This window comes from Saccostrea cucullata, unplaced genomic scaffold (assembly GCF_032062105.1).
Source record: "Saccostrea cucullata isolate Sc308-1 unplaced genomic scaffold, CSIRO_AGI_Scuc_v1 ctg392, whole genome shotgun sequence".
In the NCBI taxonomy this organism is placed as follows: Eukaryota; Metazoa; Mollusca; class Bivalvia; order Ostreida; family Ostreidae; genus Saccostrea; species Saccostrea cuccullata.
Window position 1 is genome coordinate 184,743 of NW_026922758.1, and position 21,194 is coordinate 205,936.

Consider the following 21,194-nt stretch of genomic DNA (forward strand, 5'->3'; position numbering starts at 1 on the left):
TCCAACCCTTTATAGTCGTCTCTACAAGTGATAAACTTAGTTGATTAAAATTATTTGTTAGATTGCTGAAAATTCACTTCATGCGAGTTTATTGCCTGCAGAGACAACTATAAATGGTTGGGAGGTGGATAAAATATACATATTGGCTACATAATGTGTCTGGAATTAGGGAGTGAAAAGTAATTGATTGATCAACGCTAGAAAGTGGAGAAGTTCTCCCCAAAAGTGCGCAAAAAATAATGTGCCGTAAATTGCACCTTTTTTGCACGACGGGATCTGTACATGTAGCGTTATGGTCAAAGACAATTTTTTTATAATAGCGCTACAGGTCTGCAGCTTTTTTGTTCTTTATAGGGAAAAGTGACTCACGTGATATTTATAGGCAGATCTGATCTGCAGCTATTGAGGAGAGTATCCGAAATCTAACCAGAACCTCATGTTTTATACACTTTATGTGGTACCATGACGAAGTTCGTTATAGGAAAATGTTTCATATATGCTCTTAGAGTATAAGATAGAAATATATTCGTATATGGTACAAAATAGGTTATATATTTTTTGCGTGGGGTGGGCGTGGGGTGTTGAGTAGGAAATACAATCTTTCATAGTAATCTTCTAGATCAGTTGTATATCTATAGCAAATATAACAGTGAAATCTGAAAATCTGAAAAAATAATCTACCTTTTGGTAACTCGAGATTGCATGATAATACATGTAGGAGGTGTTGAAAAATTAGATCAAACAGCAAGCAATGCGGTCAAAGAATTTAAAACATTGAAACAGCTTTAAAATGAAGAAATATTGTTAAAGGGACACCGTTGCCATTTTATGTTTTGAAAATGGAAGATGGAATAGATTGCATCTTGGACAAAAGAGTTCAGAAGAGTGTTCTAATCCTTGTCATTTAGAAGAAGAAGCTAGTACAACATTGTACGAAATTGTGTTGTTCTGTTATTTCTTTCAAATGAGTCTTTATCTTGCAAATGTACTAGTCTTCTTGTCTTGAAACTGCTGCAAAAATCCACCGTGCTGTGGAAAAGTGGCGGAATCCTGGGAAAAGATGATCAAAGACCATTTTTCAGACGCATCACCCACGGGTGCAAGCCTCTTTATATATATTTTTCACGGTTTTCAGTTCAAGTTAGTGACATTTTTTTTTCTTTAAATGAAACGCCATCTCTGACCTATCTGATCTGAAACAGCTTGACCCTGGGGTCAGGATTTTTATTTACTTGCTGTGATGTTTGATTTGCGGAGATTAAGGCGTAGGTATTTCCAATTGTTATAAGCGGCCGTCGCGTGTCCCACACGCGGTCACTTACCAGGGTGCTTTGTTTGCGGAAGCCGCTTATTGTCCTGAAAATAAATCTCTTCCTGTTTTTCATCCCTGGATTTCTCACCTGTTCAATTAAAATAAAAAGTTCAAAGAAAATCAAGGTGTATATTTTTAAGATAAAATTTAAACCATCTTTTGTTATCAGAAATGCTATTTTTTGAGTTAAAGGGGTACCACAGATTCCTCTTTTATTTGTCAACTCGGTAAAAGATCCCCTCCTCCTTACTCAGCATTTCTGTTCGTTTGAATTTCATTGCAAAAATCATTACATTCTTTTCAAATAATATACTTAGACCCAAGTTGGCTTTTTTTTTTAATATACTGGGATGAGTGAAACGCATGAAACTTGCAGAACACCTTTAAAATAGATTGCATTGCCAAAGATCTGAAACATGTATCTACACGTATCATAAAAGAAAGTGAGGAAAATTTAAAGTTTTAACGGGTATAGTATCATTGCATAATTCTATAATGTGAGACTTGTCTCTTTTAGAGATAAACTTTTTGTGTTTTATGTAATAAATTTATATATACCTGTAAAAGGAGGACATTATTAACAATTACTATGACTACAAGAAAACAAGATGTGTTTGTGAAACACTATGCGCCCGTTTTTAAAAGCTATTCTTAGCATATAGGTCACAGTCAAGGCCACAAGGTCATTGACCTTGGTGTCATTTGAAAGAGCTTCATTAGTGAACTAAGCATACCAAATATGAAGTCTCTATCTCCTATGGTTCAAAAGTTATGGCGAAGGTTAAAGTTAACAACAGAAGAACAGAAAAACAGACAAACAAACAGACAAACGCAATATACGCCTGCGATCTATCGATCCGGGTGCAAAAGTAAACCATAAAGAATCTCACCAGATTTTCTCAAAGAAAAAAAAAACTGAGCATACACAAACTAAAATTTATATTTTCACCCCTTAATGCTACTATGATCCTCTTTGACAATCTTTAACTTTAGAGGGTAAATTTAAAATCGCTTAAAATCTAATATTCAATGCAAGATCTCTGGAATTTTTATAAAGATGATTTGCCTTTTAATCCAGTTATCCAAAAACATTTAGTGGGGTGATCAAATTTTAGATTAATGCTTACTGCTATTTCAGTGAGTGAGCAAATGATAATTGAATGAAAGATTCATACGTTTTGTCAGTAAAATATTAAACAAACATTACGCACTCTCGTCGTAAACATGTCAAAATTACAAAATCTGCAAATGCGCTTTGCACTAACTAAATCCCATACATTATGGATGAATGCGGAAGAGACCCAGACGACTCGTATAAAGGATGTGATCAGGTGCTTTGCCTCCCCGGCGTAGGAATTCTGATACCTGACAATCATTGTGATCGCAAAAAGGGTACACAGAAATCAGGATGTATAGATTGATATATAGACTCGAGATGATCTTGTCTGAAAAATAAGAAAAACAGGAGAATTTAAGGATGTTATTAAATTGTCTAAGAAGTAATCCGGCAAACAGGCCATTATACTAGTATATTGCACGTTTATATCCTTAATAAAACAACTATTTTTGGAACTCGATCCCCCCTTTTTTTCTCATTCCCTGCACTTTGAAGTACCATCAATAAGTGCAGACCATAGTGCATCTGCATTTACATGTAAATATGGTCAGATTAGTGTGTGATCTTTAGGAGAACATGTCATGTGCATTCGTTATTCCACACTGGAAGCAAGAAATGTACGAATGACAAAAGGCGCATCATACATTTATAAAACTTGTGTGAAAGTAGGGACTTTTGTGAAAGTTGTGCATTGAATTTCAAAATTCCTTTCACAAAATACTGCACTTTGACGGGATTGAAAATGGAAAAAAATCTATTTCACGCCTTGTGTAATTGCACATGTACGAAAGCCGGATAGGTTCATTTCTGAGAAGATAAAACAAATTTAACTCGTTATAACGAGTTAATTATCTCGTTATAACGACTTAGTTATCTCGTTATAACGAGTTAGTATCTCGTTATATTATATAACTTTGTGAAATCCGATAATCTGATTGGTCAATACGAAGTACTTATTTTTTAATAACGACCGCTGAAAGCGAATAATGACTCGCACGAGCTGCCTCGTTTTCACTTTCGCTTTAGACAAACATGGAAGTTCGCAAGTTGTAGGTAAGACAAATTTAAAAGACATAGTGAAGAACTCTGAGGCTGATAATATAAAACAATTACAAGAATATCTGTCAACATTTTTCGGGAATACTTAGCACATACCATTTCATGGTTGAGTTCGACTTTTCCACTCGGCGAGCAGAGTTTTGACGCTGTTTACGCGATTACGGAGACTAAAGAAAATAAAGACAAGATTGTATCTTATCTTAGAAGACATAGGTATTTATATTTTGTGAGTGCATTTCCTCTGCAAGTGTAAACGAGTGCGATTCTCAATCTGGGGAGGGGGTATTCTGTGTTATTCGGAGATAGATATATTGGCAAGCGTTATTATTATGATATGGGTTAAAATTTATTACCGAAACATTTCCTCTGAGTGATATTCAATGAATTCTGAAACATTTACATTCAACTTATTTATGGTTAATACTATCTCTGTAAACATAAGGAAGATATACATTGTACTAAAAAAATTTGGAAATTATTATTTATATAATATAATAAATATGGACTCAATGCACGGTCAATATGCATTTATAATGACCCAGGAAGACAGATATTGACCTCAGATACATGAAGTTTATCGACCTCGGGCTAGCGCCCTCGGTCGATATACTACATGTATCTTCGGTCAATATCTGTCATCCTGGGTCATTATAAATGCATATTGACCTATATTGAGTCCATATTTGTATAATAACGAGTTAGTATCTCGTTATTACGAGATAATTATCGCGTTATAACGAGTTAATTATCTCGTTATAACGACTTAGTTTTATCTCGTTATTACGAATTACTTATCTCGTTATAACGAGTAAATTAACTCGTTATAGTACGAAAGCCGGATAGGCTCATTTCTGATAAGATAAAAAAATATTTAACTCGTTATAACGAGTTAATTATCTCGTTATAACGACTTAGTTATCTCGTTATAACGAGTTAGTATCTCGTTATAACGAGTTAGTATCTCGTTATTACGAGATAATTATCGCGTTATAACGAGTTAATTATCTCGTTATAACGACTTAGTTTTATCTCGTTATTACGAATTACTTATCTCGTTATAACGAGTAAATTAACTCGTTATAACGAATTAGTTATCTCGTTATAACGAGTTAATTATATCGTTATAACGAGTTAGTTATCTCGTTATAACGACTTAGTTATCTCGATATAACGAGTTAGTTATCTCGTTATAACGAGTTAATTATCTCGTTATAACGAGGTAATTATCTCGTTATAACGAGTTAATTAGCTCGTTATAACGACTTAGTTATCTCGATATAACGAGTTAGTTATCTCGTTATAACGAGTTAATTATCTCGTTATAACGAATTAATTATCTCGTTATAACGAGTTAGTTATCTCGTTATAACGAGTTAATTATCTCGTTATAACGAGTTAATTATCTCGTTATAACGAATTAATTATCTCGTTATAACGAGTTAATTAACTCGATATAACGAGTTAGCTATGAATTAAAAATGGCTGTAGTTTTAATGCCATTGATGTTTAGTTGATAATTATCAGTCATACTTCAATTTAAAATTGATAAAAAGTTGCAATTTTAATTTGCGATATGGTTTAAAAGACACTAATTTTTCTGATATGTTTTGGATGACTTATTAGCTTTCATAACCAATGTCTTAGTACCTAAATTAATACATTATAATAGGAAGCTAACGCAGGCGTTAATGCAACATATATTATATACACTTACAGTGTGATATATATTATTTTGAGAGTCAGAAATGTTTGAAGAAGGGGGATATGGAGACATCAGCAATGAGGCCATGGGCGTAAAATTCGGGGGCTACTGACCACTCATAACACAACATCAAGAGGCAGTCATAAGTTTCCGTATACATGTACATGTATTTGTCTCCGGTCTTTTAAGTATACAATACACATCAACTGCATCGTTTATACATAAACAGAATACAATCACAGGCACAACCCCTCGAAAAAACACTAGTTTGCTGTTTTTCAATAAAAATCTTTATCATACACACTATAAACAAACTTAACAAACTCGGTTTTATATGCTATACTACTATACTTCCTATCACTTAGATATATCAACTTTAGATCAGTTTTAACTCGTTATAACGAGAAAATTAACTCGTTATAACGAGAAAAATTAACTCGTTATAACGAGTTAATTTTCTCGTTATAACGAGATAATTAACTCGTTATAACGAGATAACTAACTCGTTATAACGAGATAAGTAACTCGTTATAACGAGATAATTAACTCGTTATAACGAGATAACTAACTCGTTATAACGAGATAATTAACTCGTTATAACGAGATAATTAACTCGTTATAACGAGATAACTAATTCGTTATAACGAGATAACTAATTCGTTATAACGAGATAACTAAGTCATTATTACGAGATACTAACTCGTTATAACGAGATAATTAACTCGTTATAACGAGTTAATTTTTTTTTATCTTCTCAGAAATGAGCCTATCCGGCTTTCGTACACATGTATAATCCACCGATTTACCAACATTTTTTTCTAGGAATTACATGTATGCGTTTGTTTGCATGAGATCTTTCAAAATTTCTTATCATAGCATTCTGAATAAAAATATATGTTTATATGTATCTGATGTGCATATTTTATAATGAACAACAAATCCATGATCTTGATAGTTGAATATTTAAATTCTATTTCATGAGATCAATTCAGATATATTGGATTGGTCAAATTTCAAGAACGTGAGAACAGGGTTTGTCATCGATACCCCCTTTACAAAACAATCGAACATATCATTTTTGAAACACACTTAATTCATTCTTCATCTTTTAAAAGAAAAACATATAGATATTGTTTATCTAACATGTTAAAAGACCTAAGGAAAGCACCACAAACAACCAAAATTCATATGGCATCCATTTGTTTTTATATTTGACTCAGGATGGGTTGCACCCCTCCCAGCAAGCCGTTTATTTTCTTCTGCAGACACCTAGCGACGGCCGAAAACTTTGTTCTCAAAACTGGAAATGATGTGGTATTTTTTTCGCGTATCTCTCTATTCCCCCCTTAATTTTCCTTCTGGAACCTCTACTACTCCTTCCCCCTCCCATAATTTGTTAACGGACTGGATCCTTTAAGAAGTTTTCCTAATATTGAATGAATTGTACCAAAGCCTGGAGTCATTAATTAAAATTGATTTTTACTTATTCAATATTAAATTAACCAAGGTATGTAAATTAACGATTCTTTTGAAAGTCAAACGGAAGTAAATATTTAATTGATGTTCATAAATAGTCAAGAAACTTATTTATTGAAAGAAAAATAAACACCGATTGCAATTTTCAATTTAACAAACACTCGAAAATTGTATTAGAAGGTTTACAGTGTACAAAGTTTAGAATTAAAAGAAAACTATGTACAGGTAGTCAGCCTTTTCATCGTCTGATTACTTAACTCAATAATTTCCCATTAACAACAAAGGGGTTAACTAAGTTCTGTCTGGGCACTGACTAACAAAGAGTGATAATAAGGAATTGTTTTATACAACTGACCGATTTTATAACCCACGCTCCTGCTGCATGGACGTTGGAAATACAACTGTAGTTTACTGGATCCGCGGACTTACTTACTTATACTTACTTATCCTCCCCGTGCCCTGGAGGACTCAGCTACTTTTTTTGGCCTTTTGAAACTCTGAACAAGTTTAGATTCCCCGTACTAGGAGGAGAGACAGTAACTAAAATAAATTGTCCAAGGTCTGTGCGGGTTTGTTTGTTGGTATGTTTGAGGGAAGGTGCGCGTGCGTGTTTATGGGGTGGGAGCTGTGTGTGTGAGGGAGGGAGTGTGAGTGTGTCAGAGAGAGAGAGAGAGAGAGAGCTGCATTCCTGAGAAGGGCACACGGTGTAAAGGTCGCTATCTTATCTTCTGTTTGTAGAAATAAGAAGCGATCGTTTGTTAAATCTATCGATTATTGAGCCGAGCTAATCAGAACACTCAATGAAAGTGCCTCCTTATTGAAGCTCTCTTCTATTGCTGATATCGCGCGGTTCTCTTGTTCAATAACCAGAAAAATTCCTCCAGTCTGAGACTGTCTACTTTTCCATTATGTCACCTGTCCTTGTAGTCTTCTCAATCGATTTCCCCAATCGGTACAAATCAGACCTAAAGGAAGCAATTTCATCTGGGTGATGGGGACTCCCCCACCCCCCAATTTCTTTTTTTAAAGGGGGGGGCTTTCAAGAAATATTCCCTGACAAGCAAAATAAATGTCATCAGACGATAAATGTCATCAGACGTTATTGTTAAGGGGGGGGGGGGTGTACAAGCATAAAGTTACTGTCGTTTTTTTTTAGCTAAGGTATACTGTATATCGTCAAAATGTTAAGTCGGAACCCTCCCCCTTTTTATGTTTAAGTTTCTTACGGCGATGCGAATCTCAAACTTTGATTTTGAAACCATGTATTTTAAGATTAGATTGATTACATATTTAAAAGTTAATTTCAAAAGAAAGTAATTGGTCACTGAATTCTTTTTTCCTAAATAGAAATAACTCTGTTACGACTTACATGTACAGTGTTTCGCAGATAATGCCAGATTCTAGAATGTTTTGTACTTTGAACCTTCTTGTAGAAATATTTTTTTTTCTGTGGTGTGTGCAGTAGGAATTAATTATAAAAAGAGTACTTCAACTACTAATTTTTTGTACTAATTATAAAGTACAATTTGGAGAATGTTGATAACTGTTCTCATTTAAATTTACCAAATTTTACCATTCAAAAAAAAGTCAGCAAAATAAAATTGCAGATTTTCTCTGATGTAGTATTAGTAGTATATTTTACGGTTTGCTCATTTCAAAATTACACATTTATTTTAAGAATATTTTGTGTAACATATGAGCATGTGAGTTTAGCACCTGTTAAACATAGATAAATAATTGTTTTCCACTTGAATACCGCTATGAACATCTTCCAAAGCTTTGACATAGCGATATATGTTTAATATCGCAACATATACTCTTATCATAGTCTACTAACAAAACATTAGGGCGGCAAATCGTCATTTGATTATGCTGCTATCAGTGGGTATCATAAACAAAGCCACCGAGACCCGCCATAAAAATCCACCCGGTACATGTTTACTGTGGGCCCGGGGACTGGCGATTGTGGTTAGATAGCAGGGGTGAGTGTTATCGCCAACACTTCGTCCCAAAAACTTCCCGACAAAGTTAAAAATCTCAGCAACAGATGGTAGATATTTATTTTATTAAGTATCCCCCGGAGAGTGATTTCTGTGTCCTGCTGGGATCTCATTTTTACTTATGCAACCCTATTTAATCACCCTTTAATAAATAAAATAAAAATGGCATGTTGAATTTTTATTTTCAATTTTGTCAATTCCATGATGGGACATGTTTATATGGGTTTTACGTCATGCGAAACTTGGTTTATTAATCTTTTTTTCATTGCCGAATAAAGGCTGAATAATTTTCTGCATCCCTTTAATTCTAGTATGATCATGCAACAGATTTTTAAAACGAAATTTGAATAAGCAATTACATTATTTTTTATAATAGTTGAATTAAATTCCATTAATTCTTAACAGCAGGATCAAATGATATCATATTTGACTCTGTTTGCAATCAGAATTGCGTGTAATTTTCAATTTCGTTAGGTGAAAATACGTCTTTTTTGCCCATATTAATTTCATTTAACTTTTTCAAAATAACCCGGATCTCTTTGACATTAAATGACCCATGAACAGCAATAAAAGATGTTAAAAGTTTAACAAAAGATATATGCATTTAAGTATATTTATTTAAACGCGTTTAATCAACTCCATTCGGATGTTGCATGAAGACTTCGCAATAATGATGTGGAAAGAGAGATAACTCGTCATTAAAATAAGTCATCATTCAAAAAAATAAATATTCCATACAAATTAATGTATAAAAGGAGCTTATTCGTTTATTAAGTTGCAAATATTTATATTTCCATAGGACCGTTCCCTCTGCATATCCAATCATAATAAGATATTCATTATTGTCTATATATTTCATCAAAGAAAGTAAGAATGATACACTTTTATATTTGATTGATTTGCTCAAAATTTAAGCTTAGTGCGACCATTATTTTCCTTAAAAAAAAAAAGAAACCCCGCTTTGCACATGATTTTACCGGACAACCCTAGTACTCATAAAGTTGCTAGAATAAAGTAAAATTAAAAATGTTAAAAAAAAATTAGCCAACTTTACACTTATTTTGATACATAGTGTGTGCACAGTGTATTTTAAATGTTAAGTATGAAAATACTCATTTGAAATTGAAGCAAAAACGTTCTTTCATGTGGCACTTTGCTTTCTGATTGTTATTTTTACACCGCATGTGAAAAAAATGTTATGAAAATATCAATTATATCATCCTCACAAAGTCAGGATTTCGGAACTCCACACGTAGGCCTATTGCAAGATTTTCACTGTTGAAAATGTATTATCTTATTTCATGACAACAAGAAATGCTTTTAGAAAATAAAAATTTGGGGAATTGTAAGTATTGTCAAAACTTATCAATTTTATGTTAATATTTAGAAGCACGACGATTGTAAAATTAAATCTATTTTAATGTTATTTTCTGATGTATAAAACCCTAAATTCCCATGAGCTTGTGGGGGGTTCGCCCCCTGGGCCCCACCAGGACCCTGTCAGACCCCTTTCCTTTTTTGATTACAGTTAATATTCTGCTAGCTACGCCACTGCTAACCATGTGGTGGAGAAGTTACTACATTTCAATATATTAATGATAAAAAATTGAATTAAATGAGTACCGTAATAAAAAATTGATGACTTGGTTTCCGTATCACAAGTCCTCTAAAGTTAGAAAATATATGGGATCTTCTGTGGGATATTGCTTTTGCCTTAGTAGCTTTTCAGGTTGACCTCTTCGTGACCTGTGTGATGACCAATCAGATGCAGCTGCGTAATACCCCGACAGTGTATATTTCTTAATAAAAAAATCTTTCTTGAAATAAATAATTTATTTTGAGAAAGGGTAAATATACCACGATTAAAGTAGAGATTCTATCGTCTGTTTTCTGATTTAATAAAGTACATGTAACATGAAAGAATATTTGCCTATAAATAGTTTTCGATAAACACAATTTTAGCAAGAGTTATATCTCGTAGGACGCCGTAAGCCTTTATTTCCTTCATTATCATTCAACCAAATGAATAAAATTGTTATACTGAGCAATTTGGGAAGAAAACACAATTTTTCTTACTGCCAACGGGAAATAACTCTTGCATTACTTTTGATTAAGGCCTATCGAAATCTTTTTTATTTATTTGAAAAATGAGGGAAATTGGGCTCCTGAATATCTCCGACCTGTCGACCATTGGGAAATAACTCTTACTAAAATAGTGTCTATTATACGTGCACGTTTTTACTGAACAAAGCTGGATAACTATGTATAATTCAAGCATCACTTTACCTTTCTAACTAATGAGGCATGCATAAAGGTTTTTCCATCCTCCTTTGATGTCATCGGTTTTGAGAATTTTATTTTCTTAAAATTTATACCCAACAGAAAAAAGAATGCATTTCAGGTATGATAAAAAATACTGCGAAGAAAAAGAATTTTAAAATATATCTATTTTCATCCTTTAATTAATTAATGAAAAATATTGCTAAGGGTAATAACTCTTCGCGCGTATCTAAATAAAGGCATTTTCTTTAATGTATTTGTAATGTGAAATTGGTTCCCATTTAAAATACTCGTACATGTATACTTTAAAGAAGCAATTATTTTGGAGATTTCAACATCAGAATGATGTATTTGAACCTGTTTTTACATAAATGTTGTTATAGAGAGTTCCGAATGTGAAGATGTGAGGCACTCTCTACCATGCATCGGCTCATACATTCACCTCTGTCGTTGGCTCGCGTATATCACAGTGATAAACACAAGAAATAGTGCGTATGTTTTAATTCATTATAATTTAGTTTCTATCTTTATGTCTGACTTTTGAGATAGATCTTTACTTAATCAATCCAGAACTATTAATTTAAATTAAAGCAGTCCTGCAAATATCACGTTTTATACGTTATGTCAAAAATCTTGACGTGAGCCCATTGCAGAGGTGTCTGAGAGAGGAACGAACGACAACTCTGCATGGGAGATTGGATGTGAGGTAGCTTGGTCATTTGGGTCACCTTTGTCAAGAACTGTTAGGTTAAAAGCCATTCACAGAATTCTTTTTAATAAATAATGTACCAGGTATTTGTTCCTAACTTTTAGTGTAAATCCTTGTTTATGGATTTTTTTTTTGCTTGGCCTACATTGCCATGATTGCGAGCATATAGAATATATTTTTACTGTGATGAGGTTTTGAAAACAGAACCTATCCTTTGCTTAGACGTAAAATAAAACTCCCTCAATATCTTAATTTGTTTAGAACAATCAGATAATGACTCGGGCTTTTTCGTCAGAAAAAAGGGAAAATTTGAAGTATTACAATTATGTAGTTATCTTTAAAGTGTAAGCTACACAATAAATAAATAAAGTTATTTAATGATACAACGAAATTTTTATCGTACGGTCTATCTATAGTTTGTAGTTTTCACAGTTTTCCCAGAATGCACCACCGTGAAGCCGAGCATGCGTATTCCAGGAATTTGGACTAACGTAGTTGCTAGCGCTCGAGACCGGAGGGGCATGGCGCCCTCTTTTTTTTCCAGACGTAACATCATACTATAGAAATTGTTCGTTGAAAATCCCCAACTTTTTGTTACAGTGTATAAGGGTATTGTGACCTATATTTGAATAATCCCATCCATCCCATACGAAATTAGATTTTCGAGTTTGGACATTTCCTTAAAAATGAAATATTGCACATATATTTTAAGTCGATCGGTAACAATGTACAAGAAAATACTAAGCATTCTATTCCTTATCTATTCATTTTACCAGTTCATTTAAGGTGTTTCCAAGGCATGTCTTCAAATTCACAAACTAATGGAGGCTTAATTGGGAAAGGGGCATCCCTTTTTGTCGTGAGAAAATGTTTTAATGTTAATTCAATTATATTTTGGACTATTGAATTATAAATGATATTACACTGTAGTTTAAAAGCACGGCTTTCATTTTATCATTTTTTTTTAAAGAAAACTCTTTAATTTCAGACAACATGCAAAAAACACGTAGATAAAAATATTTTGAAAGGTTTATTTTATAAAACTAGAGCAAAAACCTAGCACAATACGCCCTAGTCATTTCCTTATAAAAGCAACACGATTCATCCCGAAAAATAAATATATACGTACATGCATGTAGGTTGCAAATTATTGACAAGGGTACAACAGCTGACCCAAAATAAAAAAAGTCATGTTCAACAACAGAAATATATATGTTAACGTATTATAAAGATTGCAATGGCACACATCATCATGATAATATTAAAGAGGTTACAGTTGAATTATTAAAATTAAGAAAAATGGAAAAACGATAATTTGTTCTATCTATACTGCAGTGAATTCAATTTTCCCCATAACTCTTTTTATATATAAAAAAATTACATGTACAAATCTAAGAACATGTATATGGGATGTGAAAATACTGAGAGATCCCTAAAATTTAACAATTACTTTTTTTCTTTTACAAAAATTTGCTATTATCCGGGAATATTATTTGTGAAAATTCTTCAAACTTTTCAGCAAATTTCTAAAACGAGATATTTTGATTATGTTTAAAGAGGGTACACTGCTAAATAAAAAAAGAGAATATGCATTACATGTATATTTGTTTTTTACTCTCAAAACATTAAAGTACACTTCTTAAGGCTTTTCCATCCTCCTGTGATGCCATAGTTTTTGCAAAAACTTTTATTAATTTCAATTCATTCCAACTAGAACAATATCTTTTAGAAGAATGCTTTTCATTCAGTGTAATGATAAATATTGTTAAGTAAAAGAATTCTAAAAATGTATATTTTCTTTTTTTAAATCAATTAATATTCAATCTTTAAAAAATGTTGACAAGGACAAGAACTTCTTTCTCAGGTATTATCATTTTCTGTTTTAATTGTTTTGTAAAATATTTTCTCTGATGTTCACAATTCAAAGGCATCTTTTAAGTAGCAAGTATTTTAGAGTTTTCAGCATCAGAATTATGATTTTGAACCCGTTTTAACTTAATTTTTGATATAATTTACATTAGCTGTGTTTTTCTAGTAAGCCAATATTGAAACTGATTTTAATACCATTTTCGTGTATACTCACGAGTAGAAATATGTACGGAGCTAACGTGACGTCACAATGAGGCTACAGCGATACAACGATAGAGGGCATCGAGAAATTCAAATATTACAAAGGCGGATCCGGGCCGGCGCGCCTGGTGTGCCCCCCTCCCCCGTTTGAAATTTTTGTATGTAAAATCTATATGTCCATTATCCTAAAATCAAGGGAAAACATAAAAACAACTCTTATTTGTAAAACTTTTCAGCTTCCCCCGGACCCCCTAAAAGACCGTGCTGTAGACCAACTTAGGACTTCAGTACAGCAGACAGACCCCCTGTCTTCTACTGCGCCCTCCCGTTACGAAATTCCAGGATCCGCCTCTGTGTTGAGTATTTTTGGTGCCTTTACACATTTTAAATACATGTATAAATATAAGGAATGTTTTGAAGTTTACTGTGAATTATTGGTGTGTGAATCACACAGACGTGCACGTAGGCATATTTTTCATGAAATATGCCTACGTGACAAGTCCGTGTGATTCACACACCAATAACTCAAACAAAACTTAAAAACATTTCATAAATAAAATGTACTGTTTACAAAAAATGTAAAATGTTTTGTGTTGATAAATACTCCTATTTATTTATGTCTCCTATCTTAAATAATATGGCGACCTATATATTTTTTGCAAGTTAAACCATATGAAATAAAAAGAAACGCAGTGAACCATTAAAATTGTGAGGGTGGAAAGATACTTTAGTATTTGAAAGTATTATAATATAATATGCTTTAAAAAAAGAAACTTTAGCACATAAAACTTTTTTTTTTCAAATGAAATTTCGATATTAATTTTAATATGCTAAATGATAAGCCTAAAGTGGAGATGTAATTGACAAAGTTCAGAGCAGCACTGTGTGAAGTAATTAAATCTAAAAATAATGTTTCCAATCATGGGTCACCTATTTTCCTTTTTTATTCAGTTAAGAATTTACAAGAAATCTTTTTTAGCATGTTTCATGGTGACAAAGTCTTGTTGAGGTTAGGATAAACCTAGATATTTTTTCTTAGTGAAATGTAGTTAACTCAACTCTCTTTTCATTTTATTAATAGCTGGGATCCTGGGGAGGAATGAATTTTAAAAGTCTAATCTGGTTGTTACAGGAGTTTTTTTTCAATCAACACATACACTAACATCTAAAAATATCTTTATTTTAATATTTGAATTTATAGTATGATAAAATAATAATTTTTTTAAATGGGTAGGGGTATTTTCAAAATATAAAAAATAAATCAAAGTAAAATTGAAAAAAAAAACTTTTTACTACTAATTTAAAAATTGTCTCAAAATCCCCAACACAGGTAAAGTTTGACATCTGAGTATTTCACTGTGTATTAATAGCAATGCCAGCGGTATAGGTGGCGCTGCGCGCGCATAATTTTGTAAACACAAGGAATTTCGACCCCGATGCACATCATGTTATATTACGCATCTTGACACCTTCCCTGCCTTCTCCGATGTTTTGATTGGTGGATATTCTGAAAGTTATGACCTTGAACTAAGTGTATAACAACATTTTACCGGGAAAATCTCATGAGGCATTGTTAGTAAGCGCAATTGAATTTTTGTCAACTGCCCTTTTCAGCTTTAACGATCGAGTACGCGAAAAAAGGGGTGATATTCCACAAGTTTATTGTATAAACTACAGATATCAAAAGATTTCATTCAAGTATGCCCACGTAATATACTTGAAAACATTCGATAATCTCATGTACCCTTAACCGGAAGTTGGGTCAGAGGAAATTCGTTTGTAAATCTTCGTGGCAAAATTAGACTCGTCAATGAAGTTTAAAACCCCAAACAATGTGTAGAAAGTATTGCAATGTATATTTTGCTGTATTAAACATGTGAAGACATATTTTTAATATTATCTGTAAGAAAAATCACGACTGTCAGTGCTAAGAAAGACCGTCAGTACCACTAAAGAAATACAATATACACTATGCAAATAATAAGGCTATATATGAAAGTAATCTCTCTGAAAACTTTAAAAATAAGTTGATCATCTAAAAATTCTCTAACATAATTCCTAGATACGAGTGATGTAACTATGTGCACATTGTCATAAGTAATTCCATGTATTTGTATTTGTATGTTATGTACGTATTTATAAAACTAAATAATGTTACAGTACAAGAATTTTTAGACCAAAAATTTTGAAATGCTTTAAAAGATGGCACTTAGTGACTTACTTACTGATAGTTTATTTTTTTGTAAGTTTTCATTAAAAATTCTGTTCAGAATTCTTTGAAACTAGTAGTTCTTTGAAACATAGTGGATACAGTTTTCTTAATTTTCATTCTTTCTGAGTGATTGCATTTGATCATTTTGTTTCAATTTTCAGCATAGATTCATTTAAATAACAACACCATTTTATTTTATAAATGACTTGGAATTGCTCAGTAATCTCATATGGTGTATGAATAGGGGGTGTTAGCTATAAGCTGGTATGCTAAACAGTTTTTAACTTGGAGAAAAAGCTTAAAATTTCGAATTTTGGTATGTTGATTTTCAACGTTGTTTCAGCTTCGGAGTACTGGGGTGGTGTTTTTGGTTAATAAACTTTTTTTCTGTTCCTTGTTATTCAAATATTAAGTAACTGCAACATTTATTGCTTTAAAAATCTTCTCAATTTTATCACCTTTTAATTGAGAAGGGAAAAAACCCTATAAATCAACTCATACACTAAATGTAATTAATACAACTATGTCATGCTCATATGCCACAAGTAGAATAGATTTCATGGATATAAAGGCACATTCTATACATTGATCATGTTGAAATACAACACAAAACTTATTAATACTGTGAAAAAGTAGCTGAAATTTTAAATACGATTTTAAGCTTAAATTTGGTTTCTTTTTGTTTTACACTTTATTGAAATCATCCTATTTATCATGGTATTGACTGTCCCATAATTGATGAGTAATTTTCATTTTTTGTCTTAATTATTAGTAGAGACATATATCTTTCACCTAGAAGTCATAAAATGTAGAAATTTGATTTTTTTAATGGTCAGCTGGAGTGGGGTTGTGTTTTGCTGGTTTTTGTAATTTATCTGTTTTTCATATTTCACAGGGGTGCCGTACTAAAACGTCTGTCATTTTGTTAAAAATTGTTGTATCAAGTTAATTTTTTCTGTTTTGACTTTTAAATAGGCTGTTGGAAGCACCCACAACAAAAAAAAATTAAAATTTTCATTTTAAAATTTTTGTCTGGCATTGCTAGTATTAAATCACTTCCTGTGGAGGGATTAGGAGACAGATGGCAACAGGTAGACTGCTAGCCCCCAAACATTCACACCTGTACAAAATAAGCCCCTCCCTCACCTGGAATTTACCACCCGGTAAAAAATCTCTGCCTTTAAAAGATTTTATTATGTACAGGTAAGAGCTTCTACGTATGGCTACATGTACTAGTAACAACTATATAATTATGGGACTAATACATGTACATCCATGTCTCCAGTATTGTTTAGCAGGTTTTACTGTAGATTAATTAGAAAAAATGGATATATCATGTTCATGCATTTGTATTATTCAAAGAAGGAGACATGATTCAATTTTGTCGCTGTACATTGTAAGTTGTTCTCTTTTGATACTTTCGGTTTTAAACACGTAGTGTGGAATGTCAATAATATTAGGGGTTTTTATCTCTGGAATCTGCATAACGACTGCCCTGACTATCAACGCTTTTAATTTACAAAAAAAAAGTCAATGACAGTGCAAACAATGGTACAAGTTAAAACCTAAATGAAAGAGGCTGAAATTGCTCTCCAGATAATGCACAAAGACAAATTAATTTTTTCCCTGAATTTTTAACATCCAATTAAATGAGAAACAAAAGTAGAAAAGCATTATTTGAAGAAGCATAGCAACAACTGAAAACGAAAAGCATGCAAATATAAAGTATGAATATCCATATACCAATCGATAAGTAATTACCGGTATATATTCTTTGAATTTTAAAATGAAAACCTTTAAGTTAATGATTTTTGGTAGAGCAGACTGCAGCATGTTTTGATAATTATGATTTCTCAGTTTGTTTAAGTTTCCACATCTTTTCAGATTCTTCGCAGATACATTTCGATATCCTTTGATAACGTCACAATTTTACGACAATATCAGACTGTTTTCTGATAACGTCAAAATCTTTTACGACAATACTGTATTGTTTTCAGATGTCGCTTGTAGGATGACAAATCAAACGCCAGGACCAGACCGACGAACATACAAACAAAGACGATCCCAACTGTGCCCCCGACCTGACTGGCCGAAGGTCGAGTGTCCACTGCGCTGGTCTTGGTGGCCTGGTAGGACGATAACTGCGTCTTATCCTCCTGGAGAGCTTTCTTGGTCGCCTCCAGCTGAGGGAGTAACGCCTGGTATATTTCGACCAATGTCTTGTTAGCATATTCGTCGCTTTTATTATTCCAGTAGTCGATTTTGTCCATGTATTCACAATCACAAGGGCAACTTCCATTTCCAGCTTCAAACAAAAAAAAAAAAAAGGTTTAGATAATGAAGAGTAAGGTTATTTTTCTTCATTTTTACTTTGTACATGTATAAAAATTTCTTGTCAAAATTAACTCATATTTTGGAATTCTACTGTATTTTCAATTTCCGTATCATTTGTCAAGGATAGTTAGCGCCATTTTTAACTTTTTAAATATAGGTAATAAATAAAAAGTTAACAACGGAAAGAAGACAGAACAACATGAGAAATAATTGCAGAGGTATATGCTATTGTTAATTCAATATCTTTACAGTCGCATTTAAATTGCATTATCCAAACTGAAATAAAATTATTCACTGATACTGATATAAAATACTACTAGTAAATTATTTCCCCAAATCATAAAGACCCAAAACATAACTTGTTTTGAAGTGCAATAATCATTTACAATGTAATATTGAATTAATCTATTTTTTTTTAACTTTTAGCGACAACAGATTTCCTTATTATCAGTTTTACCGGATTTGATGAATTGTGCATTACCACCACGATAAAAAGTTTGTTATCGATTTTTATACAGTAATTTGAAAATTTCAATGTAAAACCAAAAATATCAATAACCGCAGAGGAGAGGAACAGCTTAATGCGCCATTAGAAAGCTTTTTGTGAAATTCTCTATGTTTGAAAATTCAATACAATGTACAAAGCAGGAAAGAACACGCTTTTATGTAGTCATTTTATTTGTCGTTTTGCTTGAAAACGTTTTTGGTGTTAATGTTATTATTGTGTTAAAAGAAAATACCAATAAAAAATCTTTCCTTTCTTAAAAAAAAACCCAGCGAAATCAGTTGTATTTGGTAATGAATAAATAAATATATATAACGACTTCTCAAACAATATTGTACTAATGATAAAGAAATTAATTTAAAGGAATTGTTTCACGAAATTCTTACCTGCCTCGGCCTTTGTGAGTAAGGGATGAAAAATGAGAACACAGAATAACAGAAAAAGTAAACGCTTTAGATGTTCCATTGTAAACAGCAACCGAAATGAACATCTACCTCATCCACCGAACTGTACCCAAGAAACAACATTGAAAAAATTAAAATCGACATCGATTTTCAGCATCCACATCGGGACTTGACTGCATGGTAATGAGGTAGTCCAGAAGCCTAAGTACTTTCATTAATGATTAAGTGGTTCTATTGATCAGAGTGAAGTGTACAATTGATTTGGGGCGTAATCAATGAGACGTATAAATTGGTTAATTCCATGCTATTATTATAAATCTGAAGATGATGGACCTTCATATAGGCGAATTGAAAGTGGGGTGGTTAATTGAAAGTTGGTGGGGGGGGATGGTTGACTATATCAACAAAAAAAGGTAAACCCCAATTTTCAATGCCTATCTTTGCAAAAAGAGGGGGGCTAAGCCCCCCCCTTCCCTCGAGCCCCCCCCCGGGTCCGAGGCCTATGCTACATGTTCAGTACACTGTAATAAACGACTGGACATAAGCTTATGTACTTCGAAAATACAGGAATCAAATAGCTCTTAATATTTCCTGTGTTTAATGCAGTTTCAAGCTTGTTTAAAGTATTATAGTTTCTGGCTCCTGTTTGTATGGAATTTAATCGCTGTTTTGAATCGAACTTGGTTAAGCATTATAAAATGTAAAATTATGGAAGAACTTAAGTATGCAGCGGAATTTTTGAAATAGAGATTCAGACAAAAATCTGCTCAAAAGCTTAGAATCGAACCTCCTTAAATATTTTGTTGTTAAATAGGTTATTGTATACATAATTTAATTAGCATATACGCATATATCTTACCGGAGTGCACAAATCTTGATTATTCATCTTAAATCAATCTAAAACTTGCAGTTGTCCAACAACAGACCTTCATGCCGATGCTTCATAAAGATGCTATTTAAAAAGATTAAACAATAGAGTTCAAAGGAAACAATCTCCGTTATACTACAAGATGCAATCTGATAGATTGTATCCTAAAGCTCTTTAAGAGAGTGTAGAAATGGTATAACTGAAAGTTTAAAAAAAAAATTATACTGAAGATAAAAAGCCTTGAAATCGATCACATAGCTTTCTCGTTAATAAACTATATATTCAAAGTCGCCTAGAATGAAATATTTCTTTTTTGAACAAATTACAATGTTGGAACATACTAGTAATTATCGATTATACCGAAATTTTCAATAAAAAAAAGAAACGTAATCATAGTAGTGTGCATTTTTTAATCAAATGAAAATTTCGGTAAAAATTGACAGCCATCTCTTCTAGTTTTGTAATTGTTCTATTTTTTAATTCCCCGCAATTTTTAAAATTTTAAAATTAGGTGTGTAATGTCCTGTTTATAAATTTGTATGGTTTGTAAATTTTTAGAGCTCGGCCACTGTACGTTACATTTACCTTTTATATGTATATACAATACTGATCAGACCCAACCTGTTACCCAAGCAGTCCCAAAAATCAGTCCCCACTGCTTTGAGACCGCTGTGGGACTTGAGTAGTCCAAGGAAGCAGTCCCCGGGACTGCCCTGGCTGTGACTGCTTTGTATCAGGTTGGGTACTGTAACCTCTTAAAGTGAATTTATAAGTAATGTTTGCATAAGCCAGTAATGAGGCATGTAAAAAATTCAATCAAAAAATAAAAAACCAGAGGCCTATGGGCCACATCTCTTACCTGAGTAGCTTTGACCATGCTGTTCTTTACCAGATTTCCCAATTGTAATACCTATTGTAACCCCACCATAACCCACGGGTCATAATTTGGTCAGTTTAAAATACACTATACCCCAGGATGCTTCCACATAAGTTTTCAGCTTTTCTGACCCAGAGATTTTTGAAAGGAAGATTTTAAAAGTTATTTTTTTCTATATTTTTCAAAGTAAAAATTTGATTCTATATTGTGGCCCCGCCCTTACCCCGGGGATCATAATTTGAACAATGCAGAATCTACACTACCTCAGG

The 21,194-nt window shown here is 32.7% G+C and overlaps 1 protein-coding gene across 1 annotated transcript; it reads right to left on the minus strand.

Moving 5' to 3' along the window:
* Positions 1 to 17,054: 17,054 nt before the first annotated feature.
* LOC134262381 (uncharacterized) lies at positions 17,055 to 19,345 on the minus strand. The gene is made up of 2 exons (XM_062744759.1): positions 19,163 to 19,345; positions 17,055 to 18,242 (listed from the first exon to the last, which is right to left on the minus strand). The coding sequence occupies exons 1-2, from the start codon at positions 19,239 to 19,241 to the stop codon at positions 17,899 to 17,901; spliced, it is 423 nt and encodes a 140-aa protein (XP_062600743.1). The 5' UTR covers positions 19,242 to 19,345; the 3' UTR covers positions 17,055 to 17,898.
* Between the last annotated feature and the right edge of the window lie 1,849 nt (positions 19,346 to 21,194).

What these genes read in the sequence shown, in the direction of transcription:
- LOC134262381 (XM_062744759.1), bottom strand. Translation starts at nt 19,241, where the DNA reads ATGGAACATCTAAAGCGTTTACTTTTTCTGTTATTCTGTGTTCTCATT. An exon ending in ACTCACAAAGGCCGAGGCAG is followed by an intron (nt 18,243 to 19,162) that starts GTAAGAATTTCG and finishes TTTTGTTTGAAG; the next exon opens with CTGGAAATGGAAGTTGCCCT.